Source organism: Choloepus didactylus, chromosome X (assembly GCF_015220235.1).
Source record: "Choloepus didactylus isolate mChoDid1 chromosome X, mChoDid1.pri, whole genome shotgun sequence".
Lineage (NCBI taxonomy): Eukaryota > Metazoa > Chordata > Mammalia > Pilosa > Megalonychidae > Choloepus > Choloepus didactylus.
In genome coordinates, this window is record NC_051334.1 from 51,203,769 (window position 1) to 51,231,429 (window position 27,661).

Here is a 27,661-nt window from a genome sequence, read left to right on the forward strand (position 1 = left end):
CTCTTTGGTAAGAGTAGAATCCTGGCCTGGACCTTACACCCTATCAAATAGCTAATTGATTTAAAGTTTAAAACTTCGGTCTAACTGTTTAAACTCTTTGCCAAACTGTGTTTTAGCTCTGACTCCCACTCTTGGACTCCCAGTGTATTAAGGCCTACACATACTTGTCAATCGGGCCTTACTATGTATGGTTTTTTGCTTCCTCTGGCTCATCAACCTAAGGGCAGAGCTTTATCCCAATTAGAACTTAAAGCATTACAACCCTTAGGCAGCTCAACCTTTAGTCCCTATTTACCCTCCTAACAGTGTCCATAGAATTGAAGATGATGAGATATGTGTGACCATCTGTGGTTTGTATTTACCAAGTCATTTCTTAGTCAGAAGTATCCTCCTTGCCTTAAACAGCAAAACACCTTAACTGGATGGTTTCCCATGGTGGGGGGATCCTCCTTCATAGTTGCAATGGCCTCAGGTCAGCAAGGGTAGCTCTGAACTACTGCCAAGAAGAGCAGATCCTGAGAAATGTTTTGCAAAGTTTTCCTAAATTTACCTAGTCATGCCTCCATCTAGGGGTTCCTGAAAGGAGTTCTTAGGAAGGTTGGTTAGGATCATTGGGAGACTATTCTAGGAAAATGCAAAACCAGTCCTCCCTTTCAATGTTCACTTCTCTCCACCATCCAGTGTGTGTGACAGCTTCATAGATGCAGGAAGGTTAGAATATCTATTGTCACAGAGCCCTATAACAATTTTGGTTAGTTATGGCAGTAGTTTCCATAAACGTAAAGGGAAAAGTTGGGATTTACTCCTCAGAGAGAGGTGTGTCTGTGACTTTGTTGTCCCTGGCTCTCCTCCATGATGTATTGGCCAGGAACAAAAATGGAAAGAAGAGGACCAGCTCAGGTCTCTGGTTCTGAGGTCTACATAAGTAAGAATCCGTACACTTTGGCTAAGGCATCTTTCTTAGTCTGCCAGGGCTGCTATAACAAACACCTGAAACCAGTTTGGCTTAAACAATAGGAATTTATTATCCCATAGTTTTGGAGACTACAAGTCAAAAATAAAGATAACAGCAGGCCATGCCTTCTCCAAAATCTGTAGCTTTCTGGTGGTGGCGCAATCTCTGACCCCATCACATGGCGATCTGTCTCCTTCTGTTTTGCTCTCTGGCTTCTACTTCATGTCCAAATTTCCTTTGCTTATAAAGACTCCAGTCATATTGGGTTAAGGCCCAACCTGATTCAGTTTGGCTTCATCTTAATAGGACCTTCGAAAATCTCATTTACAAATGAAGACTGGGGGTTTAGATTTAACATCTTTGTGGGGTACATGATTCACTCTACAACAGCGTCTAATGTTCCCAATTCTTATTTCTCCATTCACTTTTATAATTTCAGCCCCTGGCAATGAAAATAGTAACATTAATTGGTCACATTTATAAAAGCTCTTGCTTGTTCTAAGTGCTTTTGTATTTATTAAGCCAATTACCACTCACAGCAATGCTATAATGGGGTCATTATTATTACTACATCTATTTTTACTGGTAAGGAAATTGAAACATAGAAATGTTAAATAATCTGCCAAAGGTCCCATAGCCAGGAAATAACGGAGTTAGGATTTCAACACTGGCAGCACTGACTCCAGAGTCTGCACATTCAACCATTATGATATACTGCCTTTTTCTTTAGTAGAAATCATGGCAGAAATGCTGTCAAATAGGCTTCACCAACTATTGGATTTCCCACTAGTTGAACACCTACTGACAGTCAGAAATAAATAGGCTGAGTTTCTTACCATGTCTGGACATCATCAAAATGGAATGCTCTTTTTGAAGCAAAAGCCACAATTTCAGCCTTCTAGACCCCAGTCCAGTTTCCAAGGATCCCAAGTCCCTGGACTCACAGTCTAGCTTTTCCTCATGCAAAGCTGTTATCCTCAAAGTTTAATTCACTGTCTCCTGCAGTTAATAGTTTTCTCCCAAGTTTATTTAGTTAGAAGATATTGATAAATTAGTTAGATATGCATATACATCAATTGATATTGATATAGCTATTTCCTATCAAGAGATTGGAGGCTTCTCCAATAATTTCTCCACTCAATAAACTGTTATATGCTACTACTAGTGTCAGGGGTTTTATGAAAAAATCAAACCCTCCATAAAAGAGGGGAGGCATAGAAAGAGCTCTACCTCCAAGGCAACAGTTTTTGGATTATTGTCTTCATTTCTCCTATGACTTCAACAGCAATAGGGTTATGTGTTCTTATTGATGTCTGAGGTAGCCATAGTCCTTATACCAACTTGGGCTCAGGTGTTTGAATGGACGACCACTTTGATAGATCCAGCTGACTCCCCCATCAAAGTAAATTTCATGGTGGAAGACTTTTCTTTCTCCATGCCCTATTATGAAGGTTGATAACTCTATTTCCAAGTTAGAAAAAAAGAAGAAAGAAAGAAACCCTTGCCAATTATATTGTGAGTTTCCTAAGATATACCCACTTTAGGCTCAATTCAATCTTGGGTGCTGCTTGTGGAATTTCAGGTACACCTGAAAAATTTCCCACCCCACAATGTCTACAGACAAGGAGTTTTTAATAAATTAGACTTTGACCCAGAATTCAGTGGGAAAGTCCAGGCATCCTTTCCCTTCTGTATTCTTCCCACATGCCAGTATAGCTTGGGGAATAATTTTAATGGGGCATAGGCAATTTTTGTTAGGACTTAAGGTGCTAGGGACCATGTGCTCCTACTTCTATTTTGAAATTTGTGAGGATGGAATGGTCATATGTCTCTGGATATTCTTAACTCAGAACCAAAACAATTTCTTCCATTTCTCTCTGGATGCAGAGTACCATATTTAAAGTACAATATCAGGCAGGCAAAATTTATTCATCATTAAAGTGCCTCAGAACATACCATACTCCCTGAAGGGTAGAGACACTGGTCTCTTCCTAGAGATAGTAGGTGAATTCATGTAGGTTTTTTTGGTTGGGGTACTATACTTGATCTAGGTCCAAACAGGAACCAACAAGATCAGCCTATTTTCTTAAATGTGTCCCTCCTTGGATAATCAATTTTGATTTTATGTTGTTTAATTTAACATTTCTTTAAAGTCAAGTTTATTAAGGTATAATTTACATGCAGTAAATGTCATCCTTTTTATAAGTACCGTTCCACGAGTTTTGACAAATGTATACAATCATCTAATCTTCACTACAATGGAGATATAGAATATTTCCATACCTCAAAAAGTTCTCTTGTGCCTCTTTATAGTCAATCTCTCCCCTCACCCCCAGTTGCTGACAATCACTGATCTGCTTTCTATCCCCACAGTTTTGCCTTTTCCAGAATTTCATGTAAATGAAATCATACAATATGCAGCCTTCTGTTTCTGGCTTCCTTTACTCAGCATAATGCACTTGAGATTCTTCCATGTTACTGTGTAGGTCAATAGTACATTCCTTTTATTGCTGAATCATATTCCATTGTATGGATGTACCATAGTTTGTTTATCCATTCACCAACTGAAGGCCATTTAGGTTGTTTAGTTTTTGGCCTCTATAAACATTTGTGTACTGGTTTTTGTATGAACATAAATTTTCATTTGTTCATTTGTTCATGCTCCTAACCACCTCATGGAAAGGGAAAACTCTGTCAAATTCTGGCAATGTAAACCATTGCTCTGTTTTTTATCCTTCCTGATTTCCTCCTTCTCCACTGTGGATAATGTCATCTTAATCCAGGGGAACGTAGTCCCCAAATCATCTGTCCATCCCTCTTCAACCTTTCTTAATCCAACTCTTAAACAAGTAAAGGGAGCTTGTCCTAGAAACAAATCTTTCTTAAGAAAGCCCATCCCAATTGATCAATCCACTCTTGGTAAAGCACTCTCTTAAACTCACCTAGGATGGTAGATTTCTCTCTATGTCACATTTTTGGACAGCAGATTTTTCCATCATCCTCAGGACTCCTCAAGTCCCTAGTGACATATTGAAGATGTTAGAGGTCCTTCCAATTCTGTGGGGAGTCTTCCTGATATATTTGCAGACTTGTAGGGCTCAGGCAGATGTTGCAGCCGTGTTGTTTACACTTAAAAAAAAATGAAAAAACAGGACAGGCTTATAACTGGGAAATTCAAATCTTGATTTTTTTGTTTGTTTGTTTTTATAACAAACAGCCAATATGATGACAGACAGAAAGGGCAGTACCTGAATCTACTGCTCTCAACTCCAGGTTCTGAGAGCCAGGTTAAATATGTTGCCTAAGCTCATCTACTGTGACTTCATGAAGCCAGTTCCCCACTTCAACCCTCCCAGCAAAATGGCTGTGGTGGTTTAGAGCTATGTAGCCCAGAAAAACATGCTCTTAAACTTAATCCGTTCCTGTGGGTGCAAACTGATTGTAAGTAGAACCTTTTGATGAGGTCAATTCAGTTAAGGTGTGGCCCAACTCAGTCAATTAGGGTCTTAATTCCTATTACTGGAATCCTTTATAAGCAGAATGAAATTCAGAGACAAAGCCACAAAAGCTGAAAGAAAGGAGAGGCTGCCATGTACATTGCCATGTGACAGAGGACTCAAGGACCAAGGATCACTGGTGGCCAGTCAGACCCAGAACACCAGTTTTTGGGAAGAAAGCATTTCCTAGATGAGGCCTTGCTTTGGAATTCTCCTAGCTTCCAAAACTGTGAGCCAATAAATTTCCATTGTTTAAGCCAACCTATTGCCTGGAACTTACTTTAGCAACAAAGAAACTAAAACAATGGCTTTATGGATGATACATGGTTACTCCTCGATGATTAATGTGAAAAAAATCTTTTATGGTCCCTTTCTATATATCTTATCAGTGGGGGTATTGTGAAGTTTCGTAGGAATCAAAACACTAGGAATATGGACTATTACAGGGATAAGCACATTATATTTCAAACAAATTGTTTTGTTAGAGAAGTTGTAGGTTTACCTAAAGATCATGCAGAAATTACAGAGTTCCCATATACCCACCCCTACTTTCAACGTTTTATGTTAGTATGGTACTGTAAATGAGAAATTAAGAATTAACAAATGATTATGATTACTGAGTCATTATATAGAGTTTTTCTTTCTATATTGTAGAATAGGCAGAAGTTAATACCCGAAATTACTGAAAACTCAACTAGTGTCACCCTTGTTTATACTTTCTATTGTAATGGTTGTTCCAGCCTGATCTCAGCCCTGTTTATACTTACTATTGTAATGGTGACAACTCCATCCCCCCTTGTTTGAATCCATAAAAATCCCGAACTCTTTAGACTCAGGGAGACAGATTTTTGGGCTAAGAGGCCATCTGACCTTCTGCTTTACACATAGTATTAAACTCTTTCTATCTTTGAAACCCCAGTATCATTGATTGGCTATTATGCCCATCAGGCAGAGAACTCACCACTTTTGTCCAGTATCAATTTGGCAACCTGAGAAGGACAAAGATTCCTAAGAAGGAGTCCACTGCCTGAGGTTCTGGAACCCCAGCAGGACAGGTAAACATGTAATCAAGCCTCTTCTGGCCACTAGACACCTTTTAGTCCAGAGGCTCAGTAGCCAGGTTTTTCTCTATTCTGTTGGCACTCCAGACCCTCTACACCTTAAAAATCTTCAAAGAGAGAAACAGTTTCCAGTTTCAAATCCAGACATCTGACTGGGTGAGTGGGTCAGCAAGGTAAAAGTGGGTCGGGAAGTTAGTACAGCGGTTCAAGTCCACTGGACCTGGGATTAAGGCCCTGGGTCCCACTCCAGAAAGAACCCCCTTGCTCTGACCACTACATCTTTCTGTTTTCTGGGTACCATTCTGTACAGGGTTTGAGGCCCAGATCTGTGTTTGTCTGTATGGACTTCAAGGCCCTGAACTGTGTTTGTATGTTGAGTATACTCCTGGGAAAGAAGTAATCCAATAATTAATTGGCATTTAATGAAATTAGGTAAGTGTTTGATGTCTATTTAATTGTTAATTGGTGTGTTACTTAGATATAGTAAGTGTTTAAAGCCTATTTAATTGTTAATTGATATGTTGGGTTTAGTCATTAATTGGTGTATTCCTTAAATATATGTGTTAAATGTCTGTCTGAATTGTCAGTTGGTTTGTTACTGCATTTGTATTGTTCAAGACTTCCTGATTGGTTACTGATTACTGAAATTCTTTAGAATGGGAAATTCTAATTCTCATAGCATTCCTAAATGTAGCTCTTTGGGTTGTATTTTGAAAAGTTGGAAAGATTTTACTTATGAACCTATGAAAAAACAAGGAATAGTTTATTTCTGTAACACAGTCTGGCTTCAATATGATTTAGAATCAGGAGAGAAATGGTTGAGATTGGCTCTATAGGAAAGAATACTGTATTACAATTACAGTTGTTCCGTAAGAGAGGGCAGAAATGGGATGAGATGATGTATGTTCAATGTTTTATTTGTCTCTCTCAACAATCAGAGTTCATGAGAAAATGCAAAATTTTACCTGTAAAAATTAATGGAGAAAAAGAAAAATGTCCTTCCTGATTCAAATTAGGAGGATCCAATAGAACCTTTATTAACTCCTTCATCTGCTCCACCTCCACCCTATAACCAAAGGGCCAATAGATCAAGAAAGGAGGAAGTTCCCCTACCTCCCTCCTCTGTATCCCTCTTTATCAGAGGTAAAAGACCCTGAGATAGAAATGTTCTCCCTCTCCCATACTGGCCAGGGTAATCAGTTTGGCCAGGGCTGCTCTTTAAAACAAGCAGCAGAGACACAGGCAAAACTTCCACATCTCCAGCAAGTGCCTATAGGAATAGTGGAACAGGGAGGCCTGAAAGGATTCATAATATTCAAGCGTACCAGAAAAGGATGAGAAGGTAGGGCTCAAATTACTGAGTTTTATATCTCGATGTTTCTGGGTTTTTTTTGTGTGTGTGCATCTAACCTTCTGTGTCTGTTTGTGAAATGTATATTTTCTTACTTCCAGATGGTAATACCAAACTGGCAAACAAAAATTCTTAAGAGCTTTATTTGAATTGCTTTAAGATAAATAGGCATGCACATGCACACACACACACACACACACACACAGACACACATATAAATTAGTACTCCTGGAGTACCAGAAAAGAAAAAAAGAAAAAACCCTCTAGGCACCAGTGTTCAAAGCCTTAATTTTTGTAATTATTGTAAACAAACCTGGACATTGGAAAGAAAACTAACCCCTGAAATTTTCTGAAGGCAGTAGAGGACTGCCTTGGGGAAAGGCAAAGATTTGTTCCAATTGCCCATGTCATAGCTTTAGGTAAAATAGATCTTTAATTGAAAACAATTAAAAGAAGGGCACAGGAACTTTCATCAACACTAAGGCCACCTTAGGGGTCTTAAATCCCACCATCCTTAGTTAAAACTTTTAAAAACAGGCCTCATTTTTTCTGTCTTCACCTATCCCTGCCCCCAGGGCCTAACTAGCAAAGGCAGCTATGAAGGAAGGGTTGGGTGTGGAAAGATGGGGGAATTCTTTCTACTGGGTTTAGAATTCTTTCTACTGGGCCTGGAGATTAGAAATGGTAGGAACAGAGAAAATGTTGTGGAATAGGCCATGTTTGTTCTGAGAGAATTCCCCAATTTGAAATGTTTTTTTTTTCTAATAGTACCTGTGCAACAGTAACTGCAATAAACACATCATTATTAAAATATAGATAGCCTTGGGATAGGGGTAATTGAATAAGATCTATTTGCCAAATTTCAGTAAGTAAGAGAAAATGCCCTTGGAAAATATGGAAGAGATTTCCTGGATTTATGCTTGGGACAAGTTAAACAATTTCCAGAGTTTGATGGTTTTGAGGTTGTTCATAATTTTAGGATATTATGAAAACAAAGAGATATTTTTAACGTCCAATAGAAAAAGGAAGATTATATCTATTAGATCTTTAAGATTGTGAAAAATATGTTTGTGTTTAATGAAAGTAAATTATTAGTTTGAAAAACTATTTTTAAAATAATTGTGCTTTGTAAGATCTTTTTGGTAACTTAAGGTATGCAGGCTTGTAAAGTATACAGGATGTGCTTTGTTAAAGAAAGGAGTGTAGTTTTTTTCTTGAGAATGGGTAGGACAAAGCCTGGATGAATATGAAAAGTTGTGGAAGTTTGTGGAAGTGAATTTTGTTGTAGTCAATGCTGACTAAAATTTGATAAGCTTGTCTAAGGGAGTGTAGTTTTGTAAATGGCTAGTTTTAATGTGTAAGATAAGACCTGAATGGATACGGAAACATTTAGGTTTGTGAAAGTGAATTCTGTTTGTCATAGTCAATGCTGACCAAAAATATGATAGGCTTTTTGTAATAATTTGTAAGAGCTTTTCATGTCAAACTGTATGCTCATACAAAACTGGAGTTTAGTTTTCTCTCTGTTAAAATAATGCAGATTGTTGGTCTGCTCTAAATGAAAGGTTATAAAAAGTTTTTCTTCTCTGGTATTTTCATCTGAGTATTCTGTCTAGAAGACAAAGATTCTATGTCATATCAGAATAATATCCTTGTTGATGTTTATGTTGACCTTATCATCCTTTATTTTTAGAAGACTTTTTGTCATCACTTTGGTTAAATAAGGAACCAAATATTGTTTCACAGTAGCCCATTTTCCCATTTAGCATAGTGTTCAAGCCTAACAATTTTTGACATTTTGTCCTCCCCAAATTGAACCCTAAAGGATGTCTTTTATTTCAAACTGTTGCACATGATTTATTCTTTGAAGTGATATTACATAGGAGGTATTTGAGAGGTAGTCCAATAATTAAAAGGAATTTTCTATCCTTCTGTTAGCTAAATTTGTGTGGGTGAAATGTTATTCATTTATTTAGAGATTGTATAAAATTCCTAGAGACTTGACAATGTTCTCATTGTCCATGTTATATCCTGATACTGATCTGCATGATGTTAGACAGAAGTATGATGTTGTTAGTCATGGTTTTAGTTATTCTTAAAAGAAGGTTGCAGATCATGGAAACAACCACACTTACTTGTCAGTTACACTACTTTGCTCTAATACATCTCTAAAAATCAGCTGTAAGTCAAAACTCCATCTTCAACAAAAAGGGACTTTAAAAGAGAAGCAAGGGATGTATATAAATTATGTTCTACCTGTTAATTGACATAACCATGGTAAATGTGGTAAAGGTGAGTTAGGAAAAAACTTCTGATATTGTTTGTGGCTGATGACCCCAATATAAGTCAACTGTCAAGTGTTTTTATTTCTGAAAATAGCTTCATTTAGAAAATGCTTATAAGAAAATTAGGACCCAGATTGTAAGCTCTTACAGCAGTCACATTTATTCCTGAGCTGTAACTGTTATTTCTAAATTCTGAGAAGCTATGGTCTTTGTTGTATAACCTGGTAGTTTCCTTGAACTTCAGGTATCTTTGTGACACCTGAGACTCAGAGCTAGAGCTTCCCAGCTCTGAAAGTCGGCATTACTCTGTACAGCAATTGTTAAAGAAGTTGAAAAGTAGATCAGACTTCAGTTAGAGATATGAATGAAGCTGATCTGGTTAGAACTAAGGTAAATCAGAATACAGGGTAAAAGATGATGCTGTCTATATTTTAAGACCTTAACTTCCTGTGAGAGCAAATGAAGAGATATTTATTTTGCCCACAATTTAAATTTTCTGTCACACTAACTGATTTAACCTTTCTGGTCAGTTTATTTAAACCATATGGCATGGAACCTAAAATAGGGATTGAGATATTAGTATTCTGTACAAGTTGATGTAATACCCTGAGGCATTTCAAAGTGTTTTGGGAATAACATGAAAAAGTATTTGCAAGGTCCCTTGAGGGACTGGGGAAAGAAAGTGAGGGACTGGGGAAAGAAAGTGTGGAACTGTTAAACTTCCCCACCTGAGGAATTCCTGTTCTTCTTTTAAGCAGTAGGGGCTCCCAATTCAATAAGCCAAGCCCTCAATCTTGAGGTTTGCCCTCATGAGACTTATTTTTGTAATGGCAAACCTAAACCTACTTATAATTAATGCCTAAGAGTTTCCCCCAGAGAACCTCTTGTTGCTCACATGTGGTCTCTCTCTCTAAGCCAAACTCCACAAATAAACTCATTACATTCCTCACAACATGGGACCTGACTCCCAGGGGTGTAAGTCTCCCTGGCAATGTGGGACATAACTCCCAGGGATGAGCCCAGCCCTGGCATCATGGGATTGGTTGACCAAAAGGGGGAAGAGAAATAAAACAAAGTAAAGTTTCAGTGGCTAAGAGATTTCAAATAGAGTTGAGAGGCTATCCTGGAGGTTACTCTTATGCAAGTTTCAGCCAGATATTACAAAATGCCACAGTATGCCAAGCCCCAAGCAACAGTGTTCCTGAAATCTCTAAGGAACACCCTAGGTTCTGTCTAAAAATCTGTAAAAAGTTATATACTCAATTTACTTACTAAGTTTATTTTTCAGAGATTTAAAGCCTCTGGATTGTTCCTATACTAGTTAAGCTCTGAAACCCAGAGGTAGCAGTCTCTCTGAGAACAACAACCAGTTTCATTCCTCTACCCCATAATGTCAACACCCCTTTTCAACATAAAGAAATTAGGATGGTTATTGCCCAAATATCCTTGAAGATTGGGAGAAGGATCAAATGAGAGGGAGGAGTTGTAACTGAGAAATCAGGATTTAACAAATGATTATGATTACTGAATCATTATATAGATGTTTTCCTTTCTATATGGTAGAATAAGCAGAAGTTAATACCTGAAATTACTGAAACTCAACTAGTCTCAGCCTTATTTATACTTTCTATTGTAATGATTATTCTGGCCTAGTCACAGCTCTGTGTATACTTAACATTGTAAGGGTAACAACTCCATTCCTCCTTATTTGAATCCATAGAAACTCTGAACTCCTTAGACTCAGGGAGACAGATTTTTGGGCTGAGAGGTCATCTGATTTCCTGCTGCACACATAGTATTAAACTCTTTCTCTCTGGAACCCCAGTGTCATGGATGTTGTTATTCCCATCAGGCAGAGAACCCACCACTTTTGTCCATTATCAGTGTGTTTGTTACAAATGAAGAAAGTATATTATATTTTAATATTTTATTTTATTTACTATTTTACTATATTTTACTATAGTCCATAGTTCACACTATGGTTCCCTGTTTGTGAGCATGCTATATTTGAGGTTTATACTCTTGAAAGTGAGTGATAGTTATTGGTCCAAATCTTTCTAGCCTAGTGTTATGTGGGTAAATGCAGAGTGTCCATTTTGCGTGAGGACTTTTTCTTGACTTGAGATGCAGTGATGGCATTCTTGAATAGATTGGGGCCACTCTTGGTTTGAAAGGAAGAAATGAAATTTGGCGAGGAGCAACTTTAAGGTGTGGGGGGTCAAGTTGAGTGACCTGGCCAGAGAGGGACTTCCTGTTGGCTTTGAGAATTGAGGTGAGGGTCTTTGTCTGATCATGGGTTGCCTCTTCCTGGGAGTAGATAAGCAAATATCTGGGCAAGTCAATGTCAACACATTCTACTCTAAAGCCACCATCTTCCTCAGCCCTCTGACCTGTTTGTGTTGCCTATCTCAGTGAATGTCACCACCATTCACTGATGCCCATGAAGAAATCTTGGATTTGTCCTACACTCCTCCCCCACTCTCCACACCAAGTCAACTTGAAATTCTGCCTAAAAATCATCCTTCCTGTAAATGGTCACAACCACTGCCTGGGATCTTGCCATCATTAGCTCTTATCAGAATGACCTGGATAGCCTCCACCCATTCCATGCCTGCAGGCAAAATGATCTGTCAACAGGACAAGTCGCTTCTATATTTTCCCATTGTCCCCCAATGCTTGCAATATAACTGCCAAACTCCTTGTCATGGCCCTTTGTGTTCTGGATCCAGTTTGATGCTTCAAATTCCTTTTCTGTTGCTTCTCTTTCCGTGGCAATATTGACCTCCTAAGTGTATACTTACCATGTTCTCTCATGACCCTGGGGGATTTTACTTGCTTTTCCTTCTATCTGGAACAGGCTCCCCCAGACCCCTTGCTTGTCTGCCTCACAAACTTTTACACCTTCTTCTGGTCTCATGTCAATTGCTACTTAATCTGAGGAGTTTTTTTTGATGCACCAGGCTGATTTATGCCATCCTTCTTCCCCTGTTTCACCATATATTGTTTATGTGACCTCTTGTAGAATAGCTGTGTTCAGTAGTTTATATGTTCTCTTTATTTTTCCCTAGGCTATTGTGTATGATTTAAACTGGGTGCTAAAAAAAAAAAAATAAATGAAGCACCTGTTTTGTGTGCATGGAAAAAATAAATGATAGAAATTGGCCCAATCCTTCCCTCAAGCATAGTCCCTCATTCCTGGCTATGGGCCTGAAACCCTCCCTCCATTTTGATCACCCATATGTGTGTGAATTCACCAGGACTAGTGACACAGATAGGGGAGGAATGGAAGACAGTGAGCCAGGAGCCAAAGTCTTCAATAATGAGGGAGTCTATCAATGGCTGCTATGAGGAAGGTCACTGGACATTATATCAGTATGGTATGAGCCTCAGGGAAGCAAGATCACTGGCTCCTCCTCTCAGCCCACCACCGTAAGTACCCCCGTGGTGTTAGGAGTGATCAGGAAGGGAGTATGAAGTTAGTAAGGGTGCAGCCAACCACTTTTTTATTTTTGCATAACTGACTCAAAATCCTATCCTAGTCATATTCATTCTGCATATAGACATTATTGTAATGGGTATAACATTATTTTAATGAGTCTCTAACCATTTGTAATTCACTCCTTTAGTTACTCTAAGTCACTTTAAATGTGAGGCATCTACTAAAACTACTACTATCAGTACTAGTACCACTTCTACTATTATTATTAATAGAACTAAACAAATATGGGTCTTTGTGTTATCAATGAAATAGGATGGCATCACTAAATTCTAATGGGTAGTTACCTTCTGGTTAATTGGTCCTAAGATCAGTCAGTGATGCACATTTACAAGGGCTCAGGGGGCATTAAACACTCTTTCAGTGAAATCACTTTCATAAGCTTTTTTTACATTTTATTTGGTACAGAGTTTATGTTTATTCTAAAGAAATATTTGATCATTCACGCCTAGTTCAATGAATACTGCAGATGAAATGTCCATGAATATATTTCCTTTAAATGCAAAAGTGAAAAATGTGTATTTTTATTTTATATAAGTAGTAGAAGCAAAAATTTGTGACATATTTCTTCATTGCCCTCTAAAAAAGATACATCCTAATAACTGGAGGACTTTTTTTTCTAAGCACAAACAAAATAATCCCCTCAGAATGATAGGCTGTCATATTCCTGAAGGACATTTTTGCTGGATATAGAATTCTGTGTTGACAGTTCCTTCTTTTAGTACTTGAAAAATGTTATGCCATGTCTTTCTGGCCTCCTTGGTTTCTGATGAGAAATCCACTGTCGTGCAAATTGTTTTCCCCTATAGGCAAGTTGTTGTTTCTCTGTTGCTGCTTTCAAGATAGTTTGTTTGTCTTTAGTTTTCCAAAGTTTAACTACAGTGTGATTTGGCATGGATTTCTTTGCTTTTATCCTATTTGGTGTTCACTCACCTTCTTGAATCTGTAGGTTTACGTGTTTTGCCAAATTTGGGAGATTTTCAGCCATTATTTCTTCAAGTACTTTTTCAGCCCCACCTTTTTTCTCCTCTTCTTTCCAAACTTTGATGGCATGGATGTTAGATCTTTTGTTATAGTCCCATAGGTTCCTTGAGATATATTCATTTTATTCTAGTTTATTTTCTCTCTGTTGTTCAAATTGAGTAAATTGTGTTCTTTCTTCAAGTGGACTGACTCTTTCCTTTGTCCCTTCCATTCTGCTGTTGAACCTATCTATTGAGTTTTTAAAAAAATTTCAATTATTGTATTTTTCAGTATAAAATTTCCATTCAGTTCTTTCTTGAAACTCCTATTTCTTTGCTGATGCTTTCTGTTTTTTTTTTTTTTTATTTATCTCAAGTAAGTTTGCAATTGCTTGCTGAAGAATCTTTATGATGGCTGTTTTAAAGTCCTTATCAGATAATTTTGAACTTCTGTTATATTGTTCTTGGTATCTTTTGATTGCCTTTTCTCAACCAAGTTGAGATTTTCCTGATCCATGATATGCTGCATGATCTTCCATTAAAGCCTGGACATTTTGGGTATCATGTGATGAGTCCCTGGATCTTATTTAACTCTTCTGTTTTATCTGGCTTCTTCTGATACCTCTGTGGCAGAGGAAGGGAAACACCACCTCATTACTGCGAGGTGGGCTGGAAATCCAGGTTCTCCATTTGGCCTTCATTGACAGCCAGTGTGGGGAGGGTGCTTGGTGAGATGAGAGTTCAGGCTACCCACTAGGCCTACACTGATATCACCCTGCTGGGAGGGGAAGGGATTCATTGTTATGACTCCTCTCATGAACTCCACTGACACCAAAGAAGGGGAGAAGCGGTTGTGAAAGTCCTGGTTCTCCACTAGGCCCCCTCTGACACCATGTCAATGGGGAGGAAAGGAGGGTTGTCTTATTATCCTCAGATGAATTCCAGGCTTCCCATGTAGTCTCCACTGACATTGTGATGAAGAGGGCTCATTGTCCAGTGGGAATGAAAATTCTGGCTCCCTACTTCCCTTCTCTGACATCACCCCCACAGGGGGTAGTTGGGGTCCTTTGTTATAGCCTGGTAAGGGTAAAAATCTAGGTTTCTCACTTGGCCTTTGTTGTTGTGGGTAGGACCACAAATTTTTCAGTGGTGTTTGCTTGGAGTAAAGTGGTTATTGTCTAAAAGTTTTCTGTCTTTCTAGGTTGCCCCTTTCCTGGTCCTTTTGCTAGACAGAGTGGGCTTTTTGTTTGTTTGTTTGTTTTTCTGTGCTCATCGATATTTCCAGGTTTCTGGCTTCTCCAGCACCCATTCTAGGATATATGAGGCAAAAAGGAAATCCAGGAAACTCACTGCACTGTCATTTCTCAGTTTCTGAGATATATAGCCAGTCTGCCTTCTTCTGTATACATTTCAGCCTTCTTATATTTGTTTTATATATAATGTCCTGCATTTTTCACTTTACTCAGTGGGAGGAGTAAGAAGTACATCTACTACATCTTTCTGGAAGCAGATGTACCATTTGCTCTGTTCTTAAAAATCATTTTATTATGGAAAAATGTAAACATACACAAAATAAGAGAGATTTGCTTCAACATTTTTCCAATCTTGTTTCATTTATCACCCACACCCCAAGTTTTGTTGAGTCTTTTAAAGCAAATCCTAGACATCATATCATTTTACTCAACATGCATGTCTAATAGAACAAGACTTTTTTGTTACATACCACAATGCCATTAGTACAATTCAGTAATTAGCAATAATTCCTTAATATCATTAAATACTAATCCATATTCCTATTTCCCTGATTATCTTACAAAGTGTTTTTAAAGTTGATTCTTTCAAAATAGGATCTCAACCAGAGGTAACATTGCATTTGGTTGTTATCTCTCTGTAAATCCCCCATCTTTTTTTCCTCATCCCCTTCATAGTAACATTTATCATTGAAGAAATCAGGTCATTTTCCTATCATGCTCTGGATTTGGTTGATTGTTTCCTAGTGATGACATCGACTTGTTCCTCAATCTCCTATATTTGCCATAAAATGTCAGATCTAGACACAATTAGATTTAGGTTCAATTTTTATTTTTGGCATCAATATATCATAGGTAGTCCTGAATGGTTCCTACTGCATCACTACAGGAGACACATAATAACTAGGTGTCCCAGTCTCAGTGATGCTAAGATCAATCTGTAGGTTCAGGTCATATTAACCTGATCCTTGCAATGTAAATTTCCCTATCATCATTTTACCTAATCTTTTTTAAACTATTCATGATCATTATTCTAGATTAGTGGTTCTCAAGAGGGGTTGATTTTGTTCCCTGGGTGACACCTGGAAAAGTCTGGAGGCACTTCCAAACTGTCATGACTGGGGAGGATGTTATTGGCATCTAATGAGGAAAGGATGGGAAGCTGCTTAACATTCTGCAATGCACAGGACAGCCCCCACAACAAAGAAATTATCTGGCCCCAAATGTCAATGGTGCTGAGGTTGAGAAACACAGGCCTAGATCTATTATTTCATTAGGGATTACAAAATTGTAATATATTAACTTTTATCATTCCTTCTGCATTTGTTATTTGGAATTCTTGTATAAAAAAGAAGGGCATCACTAACTATTAGGTTACCCCGAAATATAGTTCATACAAGAAAGGCAAGATAAATTCTTGATTTTTCCTTTTATTTATTAATTTTTGGAAAAATAATTTGGTACCCTAGTATCACCCTAGGATGATACTATTTTTAATGTCATTTTGAACTCATGTATTTTATATATTTGATGCTTTAATTGTCCCAATATAGGAAAGTGGGAACTCCTCTTCATCTTGGATTCTGCATTATTTTGACATGACTCCATTAGTTTTTTATATCTTCCTTGCTTTCTGGCAATAAAATGTCCCAGGCTCATTTTGTACATTTACTGTTCCAGACTTGGAATTAATTTCTCCAGGGAGGATTGGCTCCTTTTAGTAGGAAATGGCATTTAGAGACCACAATCTGAGCATCAGATGTATTTATTGCTACTGGGTTGCCATTGTTGCTATGCATTTTCAGAGGACAGAACTAGAAAATACATATATTTGTATTCCAAATTTAAGATTGTAGAGTTTTTCTGACCTTTTAATTTTAAAATTGTTTCTCTTTTCTTTTATCCTAAAAATCTTAGTTCATGACAATGCTAACTTAATTGCTTATTTGTTTACCCTACAACATACATTTAGTAGTTACAAAATAATAATACCAATAATACTATAACAGTTTAAACTTCTTTGCAGTTCCTCTTGTCCTTAGGATATATCCCATTAGGGATGTATAGTCCAAATTCTGTATATTAAAGTCACTTGAAATAATCATTTTCTCTATGTGGTAATAACACCAATTTGCTACACAGGATCATTTGATTCAGTGTGCTTTTAGGAAAAATTTTTAATTGACAGGATTCTAAAGTCAAAACTGTGAAACAAGGTACATTTAGAAAAGTCCTGTTTCCTTGCCTCTCCTCTCCACCCTACATCCTCCCTCCCCTATAGGTAACCATTTTATTAATTTTTGGTTTTTCATTCCATTGCTCTATTTCTGAACATACCAATAAATGTTTCTTAAATATTTGCATTTATCTAACTTTCTTACACAAAAGATAGCTTATTATATACAATGCTCTGTATTTTGCTTTTTCCCCTTCACAATGTATCCCATAGATTACCCCTAATCATTAAATAGAAATCTCTCATTCCATATTACTCCATTTTATGGCGCCACTATAATTTATTCAACTGTTCTCCTAGTGGGCATTTGTTTTTTCCCAGTCTTTTGCTATCATACATAGTGTTACAATGAATAAACTTCTATATACATAATTTTGTATACTTTTGCTAGTGTATCTTTGGGTTAGATTGCTAGAAGTGGGATTACTGGGTCAAATGGTAAATACACATGTAATTTTGCCAGATATTGTTAAATTTCCCTCCACTGGGGAAATTGTTTATTGCGGTTTTAAAAGGAAAATGATTTTGAAAAGGTAATAAAAAGGTTGATTGTGTTTTTTGTTTGCTTTTTTTTTAACCAGTCTTGGAACAACATAACAAACTCCACCCTTCCCCATCTTTCAACTTGAAAGAGGCATTTAGGATAAGCACAAGAAGTCAGATTCCACACTCTGGTGAGTAAAATTGGAGAATACATTCTTCATTGTCCCTCTATCTAAGCCCAGGCCCAGGGTCAAGCTATGTCCCATAGGGCCAACCTCTAGGACCAGACAGATTTTGGGATTCCAGGGTTTTTCAAAGGGGTGGGGGGAAGATGGGCAGTTATCAATTAGCCAGATGTGTGAGCATGCAGGATGCTGATAAGATCAGGCAGAGGAGGTAGGTAGAAGATTAAAAGTTTAAATCAAATGGGGGCATGAGTCTGAAGGGGTACAGAGTTGCTGAAGATTGAAGGAAGCTAAGAAACAGATCAGCTGGAGGAACCATGTGGTGGAAACTGGAGAAATGGCTGGTTAGGTTGTGATGTAGTGCAACCTACATGTTTGCCATCATCCCTCACAAGCATGACTTTGCAATCTCTGTGATTCTTTCCTTTCTTTCAGTCAGGGAAGATCCTGGGCCTTTGGAATCACATGGTTGCAGGCTAACTGGGGTTAGATATGTGCTTGAAGGAAGCCTTGGGCTCCTTCATTCTCTGCCCGTTTTACACCACTGAACCTGCAGCTTCCCTCTGTAGAACTGGCATCACCTGGAAGCCTGTGGTGGACATTGATGGCCCTGTTCCTCCGTTCCCCGAATGCCAGGCTAGCCATGTGAGTGCAGGCTGCAAGGCCTTTGTCCTGCTACAATGGTAAACAGAGACTGCTGAGCTTACTACCTTGGTTATCCTGAATGGACCAGGAGGCTGGCTGTTCCTGAGCTTAGGACAATTTTGTATGGTCCAGATGGGATGGGAGGAGCCCACCTGACTAGCTCCCAGACTTAGGGGCCTGGTCCTTACTGGATTTTCCATTTCCCTTTCTTTAGCCCAGTGAAAACTTGCAGACCATTAGTGGGATATCAGGGACCTGGACAAAGCAGAGGCTAGATATCTTGTTGCTGAAATTAGGTGCATTCTGAATGGGAAAGGAATAGAAGCAGAGTAATCACAAGCAAATTCTAGGTACTTAATGGTTTTGTGCCTCAGTTTCCTCATTTATACAAATGGGAATAATATTAGTACCTACCTCATTGGGGTGTAATGAGGTTTAAATAACTTAGTAAAGTATTTAAAAAACAGTGCCTGGCATATCATAAGCAGTCAATAAATATTACTACTATTATTATTTGATTGTAATTATTGTATGTAAACCATAAATCATATTGTGTCATTCCCTTTCTTAACTCCTTCCTCCCAAATGCAATTGGGATAATATTAAAATCCTATGCAGTGGTCTACAAGGATCTATGTGATCTGCCCCCTGCCTGCATCTCTAGCCTCATCTTGTACCACTCTCCTCCTTCTTGGTCACGAAGCTCAAGCCATGCTGGCCTGATTTTCATTTCTTGAAATTACCAGCTCTTTTTTGTTTCAGGCCCTTTGCACTTGCTGTACACTTTTAGAAGCAGAAAAAAAAAGCATTTTCAAAAATGAGACACTAAAATCTAGAATCTATAAAGAAAAAGTTTGAGAAACTTGACTGCATAATAATCTTAAGCATCATATCATTTTTACCATAAAATGAAATAGTCAAATGATAAATGGGAAAAATATTTACTAGAATATGACAGACAAATGGCTAATAGCTTAGTAGTTAACGACACAGACTGCTGAGTTTTAATCCCAGGTCCACCACTTACCAGCTCTGTGACCTTGGGCATTACTTAATCTCTCTGTACCTCAGTTTCCTCACCTGTAAAATGGGGATAACAGTACCTACTTCTTAAAATTGTAGTGAGAGGTAAGCAATATAATAGAACAGCTCTGGCATACTTCAAGTGCCATATAAGTGTTATTTAATATGATGATTAATATGTAAAAGAGACACCAAAAGAAAAATAGCAAAAGTAGTGAACAGTTCACAAAATAGGTAATAAAAAGTGACCAACAAACATATGACTTCACTCATGGTGAACATCCACTCATTAATTTTACAAATATTTAAATGTCTATTAAGTGCCAAAGAGGAACTGGAAATAAAATAGTGAACATCGTACTCTCATGGAATATACATTTTCTATATATGTATGTGTATATTTGATATTTAATGCATCATTTAGTGAGTGCTAAGTGTTATAAAGAAAAAAAAGCAGGAATGGGATGCTATTTTATAGAAAGGTCAAGGAAGGACTATGAGATAAGGTGACATTTGAGCAGAGATATGAAGGAGGCGTAGGAGAAAGCCATGAGGATATCTAGGGGAAGAGTTTTCCAAGCAGAGGAAACAATAAGGGCATAAGCCTTGAAGCAGGAGCCTGCTTAGCTTATTCAAGGAACAGCAATGAGTCTAGTTTGTTTGAAGGGAGGAGCTGATAGGAGGTGAGGTCTAAGAAACCAAGGTCAGATTTTGTAGGGCTTTAAAGTCAGGATAAGGATTTGAGACTTCACTAGGAATGAAACAGAAATCCTGTTATCATTTAGGAATTGTATTTAGCTACATATAACAGGAATCTAAATAACAAAGGCTTAAATAGGATGACATTTAGAGTATTATATTGATTCTAAGAGGCCATTGACTCTGAGACACACCATTATTTTATGTGCCAACAAGAAGGGGAGAAATGCTGCCAAATATAATCATATTTGGCATTTACAGATTTCAGGGATGTTGAAATGGGAAGAGATGCACCTCTAAGAGTTGATGAAATATGGTATTTTTTTTCTCCTGTAGGAAGAGGTCCAGAGGGGATCAGTTTTTTGGTGTTCTCCCTCATGACTGGTTGCAAGATGGCTGCTCAGCTGTCACCACATCCTCATTTCAGAGAGGACAAAAGAGAAAAGAAGGGGGGGGGGATGCCCTTTACTCTTCCATATTAATTTTATGATTACTCTGTAAAGTATCCCCAAAAAGACTCATCAAAATTTTTATTGCACTTCCATTAGATGTGGACATCATCTTGGAGAGAACTGCCTGGTGTACAATATATATTGTTAAGTTGTAGATACATATGTAGGGTACAATCTCGTTTATATTTTATAAAAAGCTTATGTTATAAAACATGATTGTAGTTGCATAAAAAATTTCTCAAAGTATACATGAGGAACAGTCATTAAGTGTATTTCAAGGGAATGGAACTGGGTGTGATTGGCAGGGGAGAGAGGCTTTAACCTTTTACTTTATGCCATCTTCTATATCTTTTTTTAACCTCAAATATAGTATATATTACATTTACAATAATAAACCTAAACCAGCAACCTTCAAGGTGGAGTGTGCATTACCTTGGGGGTACAGGAAGACTTTCCACAGGGTAAAATAAGCACTTGGATTGTTAAGGGAATCAATTTCTACATCCTCAAATTTCTTACATTTTCTTTCCTAAAATTGATCTGCCAGAGAATGCACTCACAGTGGAGGAGTCAAGCTGGTTCTCTTTTTCCATTTCCCCTTTCATAATGGTCCTTTTTGCACTTTACAAAAGAAAAGCATTTTTCTTTTTACCTGTCCTGAATCTCACCTGGGTGCATTGCCCCAGGGTGTAAAATCCTCAGGGCACCAAAGACAATGGTGAAAAAACAATTTGCTCTAACTAATGAATGGGGACCAAATCCTTTTGCAATTTAGGTGGTTTCCAATTCTTTGCTTCAAATAAAATTGAAGGAGAACCCAATGGAGTTGTCAGCTAATAAATCATGAAAATAATTTTGATGAATCTTTGTGTAATTTTTTCCCATATATCTCCGAAGGAATTCAAATAATTAAGTGCCATTGCTAAAAACAAAATGTCCGTTTCCATTTACTTATTTACATATGCAAGGTTTATGTATGCTAATATCGAACCAAACAAAAAGTAGGAAAAGGATTGATGGTGAATCTTGTCTCATTCTGGCAATAAGCAATATTTATCCATGGATACATCCACTAATTAAGAAAAACCCTATCTATCTCATTAAGAGATACATCTCCAATAAACTTTTGTTTCTATATTTAATAATTCTCTAGCAAAATTTGTAATACATTTACAGCGTTTTGATCCAACCTATTCTAATACAATTGTCATGATAACTCAAGAGTATTTTTTAACAAACACAGCTTTATGATCACAGGTATATTTAAAAAGCATTTAAATAGAAAAACTACAGACATTTTTACTGCAGAGATAATTACAATCAATAATATGGTTTCAAGTGCAAAAATATATATTATTGGGATAAAATTCTGTTGGAGAAATAGAATGGAATTAAGAAATCAGGATGAAAAGGGAAAATGTTCATCTTCCACCCATCAAACAAGAGCTTGATTATGAATCTTTAAAGTAGATGACGGTGGTTATCAAATCACTGTGGTATTTAGGTTTCATTGTATTCATGTAAAATTGAGATGTAACAGTTTTATTTTTAAAATGTTACTATTTCCCAGACTATACATCAGTTGCATTATTTATAATGTAAAATTTTAGACATCAACCTAAAAATGTGTGGAGCACAAGGTTTTTCAAAATATTTTTAAGAGAGTAGTTTGATATGAACCAATAGTTTTATATAAACATTTTTAAAAAAAATCCACAAAACAAACAAAACAAAAAAACGCCACACAATATATACAGGATGAATTGTCATCTGCTCTTTTGCCACCTTGTGGTCAAAGTTGTATTTGACACCCATGTGCATCAGCTGCAATGAGGAGGGGTCTCTCCTTAGGTCAGCCCCTTTTGCTAGCATTCTGTCAGGCCTTTATGGGATATAGTTAAATTCTGCCCAAGTCTGGATCCAGACCCATACAAGCACTAAGCAACAAAAAGATTATGGTGACGTCCTCCACATGTGATTCAAAGTAAAAGCAACATGCAATTAGGAAATGAATGTAAGGAAGTACAACAAAGTTCTGATTTTTCCCATGAGGACTAATTTTTTTAAAAATCAAATATAAAACTATTTCCAATATTTTTCTCTTGGCTTTTATTTTGGTGCTCTTTCCCTGACGGTGACCTAAACACTTCCTTAGTCTGCCTTTTGGGGAACCCAGCATTGATTCAGGCCCTGGGGTAAGGGTGTGGAGTAACTCTGGTTCAGTGCTGAATAAACATCTGGCTCTGGGTCGGTGCTGAATAAACATTTGTTGAGTGAATGGTGGCAGAGCCCTCAGCTTCCAGAGCATGCTGGCCTGGGCAGAGTCCAGGTGGATCGAATCCTAGGCTCCTGCAGGAAGTTGATTAGTGAGGCAGCCAGGTTACCATGGTTAGTCGTCAATGGTAGACAGTTCCAGGCACACAGAAATGCCTGGTACTCTGGAGGCGGAAGGAGAGTGACCCCTGCTACCCCTCCCCCCACATACCTTACGACCTCAGTTACTTGCAGCAGCAGCAGCAGCAGCAGCAGGGACAGGATGATCCCTCTGGTTGCAGGCCATGAAGGGGAGAGACTTGTTGGAAAGATGCTGGGTGCTTCAAGGAATTGAAGCAAGAATTGACTTAAGAAGGGCAGGCACCAGGGCAGCTCTAGAGACCTGAGTTGGCATGGCTCTGCCCCTCCTGCCATTGTTTCCTGGAGTGTGGCAGATATGGCATCCCCTGTCTGTCTCCCTCCCCTGAGGGGTTGGAGCCCTCTGTGCACCCTGGGAAAATCAGCACAGGGGGCTGCCTGATGGGCTCTGCCCTGCTGATTCCTGACACCCAACCCCTGCTGCTCCCCCAGGCTGCCTGGGCCCCCACCTCCTTGGAGGAAGGCCAGGTGGAGTAGTGATGTCCGGTGCTAGCTATGGTATCATTGGGAGGCACAGACCCACAAGCTGAGCAGGGTGTACTAGGTCAAGGCCAGCCATCACCGGGACTCACAGTGTCCATCTTCTAGAACACACTCTCCCTGATTCTCAATTACTGATTATCCACCCTGGACTGTGATCCCTGGGACCAGCACCTGCAGTTGCTTCCCAACACCCCCAGCCACTTGCTCTGGGCTCACTCCTCATGGCTCCTGTGCTGCTGTTCCCCAGTGCCAACAGCGTCTCACCAGGGGACTGCCTGGAAGCCCTTCAGACTCATGCCCGACCCTGCTCCCCCCACTGCAGCTCCACAAGTGAAGCTGCTCCCTTTCCATTCCCACCTGCTGCCCCACCCTGGGATTCGCCAGGGCTTAAGGGTCTTGGGACTGTGCTGTGTAGTTTAGGCCCCTCTCAACCATGGTATGTGTGTGGGGGAGGGGGCAGCTGTAGGGATGGCCTTTTGTGCCTTGTCCCGCATGCTGGCCTTAGAGAGAAGAGCTGGTTTCTGCCCCCAGGGTCAGCGTCTGCCGGGCCGGAAGGCTGGCTGCCAAGCCCTCAACCCACTCGCGGCCTTGGGAGCCCGAGGAGGAGGCGAGGAGCAGGCACAGGCTCTGCAGAGCACCGATAAGATGGGCAAAGAGACGTGCTTTTTCAGGCCTATTGACCTTGGGAACTCTGCCCCTCCGGATCTGGGGTCTGGGCTTGCCCCAGAATGGAGCTGGGGCTTCATCCTTATCGAGAAGGGGCAGAAATCTGGTGTGGGAGGGGAGACTGGGATAGGGCTGGGGCCGGCTCAGCGGCAGAAATGATGGTCTAAAGCAGCTTCTCACTGTGCTCCCCAGGACCCAGCCTCTGAGGTGACATTTCACATCCTCAGAAACGCTTCTGGATTTGCCAATGCCCTGTCCCCAGCCCCGCAATGCTAGGGACAACCTGCATGGACAGAGGGAAGGACGAGAAGAGGGGAGGAGACGATGAAGGGGGTCAGAGCGGCGATTGGAGCTGAGAACTGGAAGCGCCTTAGAGACTGCGCGGTTCCCGCCCCCCTCCCGCCAGCCTCAATGAATTAGAGCTGTGTTTTCCAAACTTGCCTGATCATAAGAATCCTCTCAGGCCCTGGTTAAAGATACAGGTTCCAGAGTACCTCCCTTAGAGATTCAGATTCAGTCGGTCTGCGGGTGGAGTCTAGGAATCTGTAATTATAACGCGCTCCTCACGTGATTCTCGTGAACAAGCAAGTTTGGGAAATATTGAATTAAAGGAAACGGGCCCTGGCTGCCCAAGCGGCCTCCGCTAGGGGGCTACGGCGGGAGAATTCCCGGGGGCGTCGCCTGCTTCCGCCGCCGCCTCCTTCAGTGAAAGTCCCTTTTGGTCCAGCAGCTACAGCTACCGCGCTCCCTCAGGCCGGGCGGGGGACACCCCAGGTCTGCGTGGTCCCCGCGCCGCCACGCCCAGTGGCCGCCTGAGCCCTGCGAGCAGGGGGAGGAGCCGCCGCCAGTGGAGGCGGAGGAGATAGAGGAGGCGGAGACGGCAGAGACAGCAGAGACGGCGGAGCAGGCGGAGAGGAAGGTGGAGGCGGAGGCGAAGGTGGAGGGGAAGGTGGAGGCTGCGGGGAAGGTGGACGCCGCCGGGAAGGTGGACGCCGCTGGGAAGGTGGAGGCGGCCGGGAAGGTGGACGCCACAGGGAAGGCGGAGACGGCGGAGGGTCCGGGCCAACGGGTTGAGCTCAAGCTGGAGCCAGAACCCGAGCCGGTACGGGAGGCGGAGCAGGAGCAGAAGGGGGAGCAGAAGCCGGAGCCGGAGGATGAGAACCCAGCGCGGAGCGGCGGTGGCGGCAGCAGCGACGAGGTTCCTCCCCCCACCCTTCCCTGCGACCCGCCGCGGCCCCCAGATCCCTCCCCGCGTCGCAGTCGTGCTCCCCGCCGCCGACCCCGACCCCGACCCCGGCCCCAGACCCGGCTCCGTACCCCGCCGCAGCCTAGGCCACGGCCCCCTCCACGGCCTCGGCGCGGCCCTGGGGGCGGATGCCTGGATGTGGATTTTACTTTGGGTCCACCAGGCTGTTCCCACGTGAACAGCTTTAAGGTGGGAGAGAACTGGAGGCAGGAACTGCGGGTGATCTACCAGTGCTTCGTGTGGTGTGGAACCCCAGAGACCAGGAAAAGCAAAGCAAAGTCGTGCATCTGCCATGTGTGTGGCACCCATTTGAACAGACTCCACTCTTGCCTTTCCTGTGTCTTCTTTGGCTGCTTTACAGAGAAGCACATTCATGAGCACGCTGAGACAAAACAACACAACTTAGCCGTAGACCTTTATTATGGAGGTATATACTGCTTTATGTGTAAGGATTATGTATATGACAAAGACATTGAGCAAATTGCCAAAGAAGAGCAAGGAGAAGCTTTGAAATTACAAGCCTCCACCTCAACAGAGGTTTCTCACCAGCAGTGTTCGGTGCCTGGCCTTGGTGAGAAATATCCAACCTGGGAAACAACCAAACCAGAGTTAGAACTGCTGGGACACAACCCCAGGAGAAGAAGAATCACCTCAAGCTTTACCATCGGTTTAAGAGGACTAATCAATCTTGGGAACACGTGCTTTATGAACTGTATTGTCCAGGCCCTTACCCACACTCCAATACTGAGAGATTTCTTCCTCTCTGACAGGCACAGATGTGAAATGCCAAGTCCTGAGTTGTGTCTGGTCTGTGAGATGTCTTCACTTTTTCGGGAGTTGTATTCTGGAAACCCATCTCCTCATGTTCCCTATAAATTACTGCACCTGGTGTGGATACATGCACGTCATTTAGCGGGGTACAGGCAACAGGATGCCCACGAGTTCCTCATTGCGGCATTGGATGTCCTGCACAGGCACTGCAAAGGTGATGATGTCGGGAAGGCGGCCAACAATCCCAATCACTGTAACTGCATCATTGACCAAATCTTCACTGGTGGCCTGCAGTCAGATGTCACCTGTCAAGCCTGCCATGGCGTTTCTACCACGATAGACCCATGTTGGGACATCAGTTTGGACTTGCCTGGCTCTTGCACCTCCTTCTGGCCCATGAGCCCAGGGAGGGAGAGCAGTGTGAATGGGGAAAGCCACATACCAGGAATCACCACGCTCATGGACTGCTTGCGGAGGTTTACAAGGCCCGAGCACTTAGGAAGCAGTGCCAAAATCAAGTGTGGTAGTTGCCAAAGCTACCAGGAATCTACCAAACAGCTCACCATGAATAAATTACCTGTTGTTGCCTGTTTTCATTTCAAACGATTTGAACACTCAGCCAAACAGAGGCGCAAGATCACTACGTACATTTCCTTTCCTCTGGAGCTAGATATGACACCATTTATGGCCTCAAGTAAAGAGAGCAGAATGAATGGACAGTTGCAGTTGCCAACCAATAGTGGAAATGAGAATAAGTACTCCTTGTTTGCTGTGGTTAATCACCAAGGAACCTTGGAGAGTGGCCACTATACCAGCTTCATCCGGCACCACAAGGACCAGTGGTTCAAATGTGATGATGCCGTCATCACCAAGGCCAGTATTAAGGATGTACTGGACAGTGAAGGGTATTTACTGTTTTATCACAAACAGGTCCTGGAACATGAGTCAGAAAAAGTGAAGGAAATGAATGCGCAAGCCTACTGAAGTGACACACAGACCTACCTGTAATGGAAGATGACAACACCTATACTACAACTGGCATCGAGATTTAAAGGACCTACTTGACCATGGCCCATTGGCCTGATAGAGTAAGAATTGAACAGTACCCAGTGTCCAAAAGGTCTTGGTTGGAAGAGAAATAGAGGGGGAGGGAGAAGAGGCTCTAGTCTAAGCAGTTACTTAAAGGAAAATTAAATGGCAGGAAGGTTCTGAGTGGGGAAAGCAGGAGCAGGAAAATTTTGACACTGGTACATATCCTATATTCCTCCAAAAGATTGTGTGGGAAGGTGTGGGGTGGGTGGGGGGTGGTGGTGGGGGGTTGTGTGCCCTTGTAACCATAAAACATCTTTCTTCGTGGGTGTTCCAGCTTCAACTGACCAATCATGTAACAGTTACAGGTTTGGGGGATAAAAAGAAAAGTTTACAAAAATGTAGCCCATTGTGTACATGGGTATGAAAGCAGAAAAGTGGAGGAGGCAGGGATATCTCATTGACAAACACCTT

General features: G+C 40.6%; 1 protein-coding gene and 1 long non-coding RNA gene across 2 annotated transcripts; one reads left to right on the plus strand and one right to left on the minus strand.

Annotated features, from left to right (window-relative positions):
• Positions 1–1,000: 1,000 nt before the first annotated feature.
• Positions 1,001–23,176, minus strand: LOC119522582. The gene is made up of 3 exons (XR_005214477.1): positions 23,066–23,176; positions 3,898–4,084; positions 1,001–1,397 (listed from the first exon to the last, which is right to left on the minus strand). It is a non-coding gene; the product is annotated as an uncharacterized LOC119522582 (long non-coding RNA).
• Positions 23,177–24,410: 1,234 nt separating this feature from the next.
• On the plus strand, positions 24,411–27,435 carry USP27X (ubiquitin specific peptidase 27 X-linked). The gene is made up of 3 exons (XM_037820803.1): positions 24,411–24,474; positions 24,753–24,846; positions 24,895–27,435. The coding sequence occupies exons 1-3, from the start codon at positions 24,411–24,413 to the stop codon at positions 27,140–27,142; spliced, it is 2,406 nt and encodes an 801-aa protein (XP_037676731.1). The 3' UTR covers positions 27,143–27,435.
• Positions 27,436–27,661: the final 226 nt, after the last annotated feature.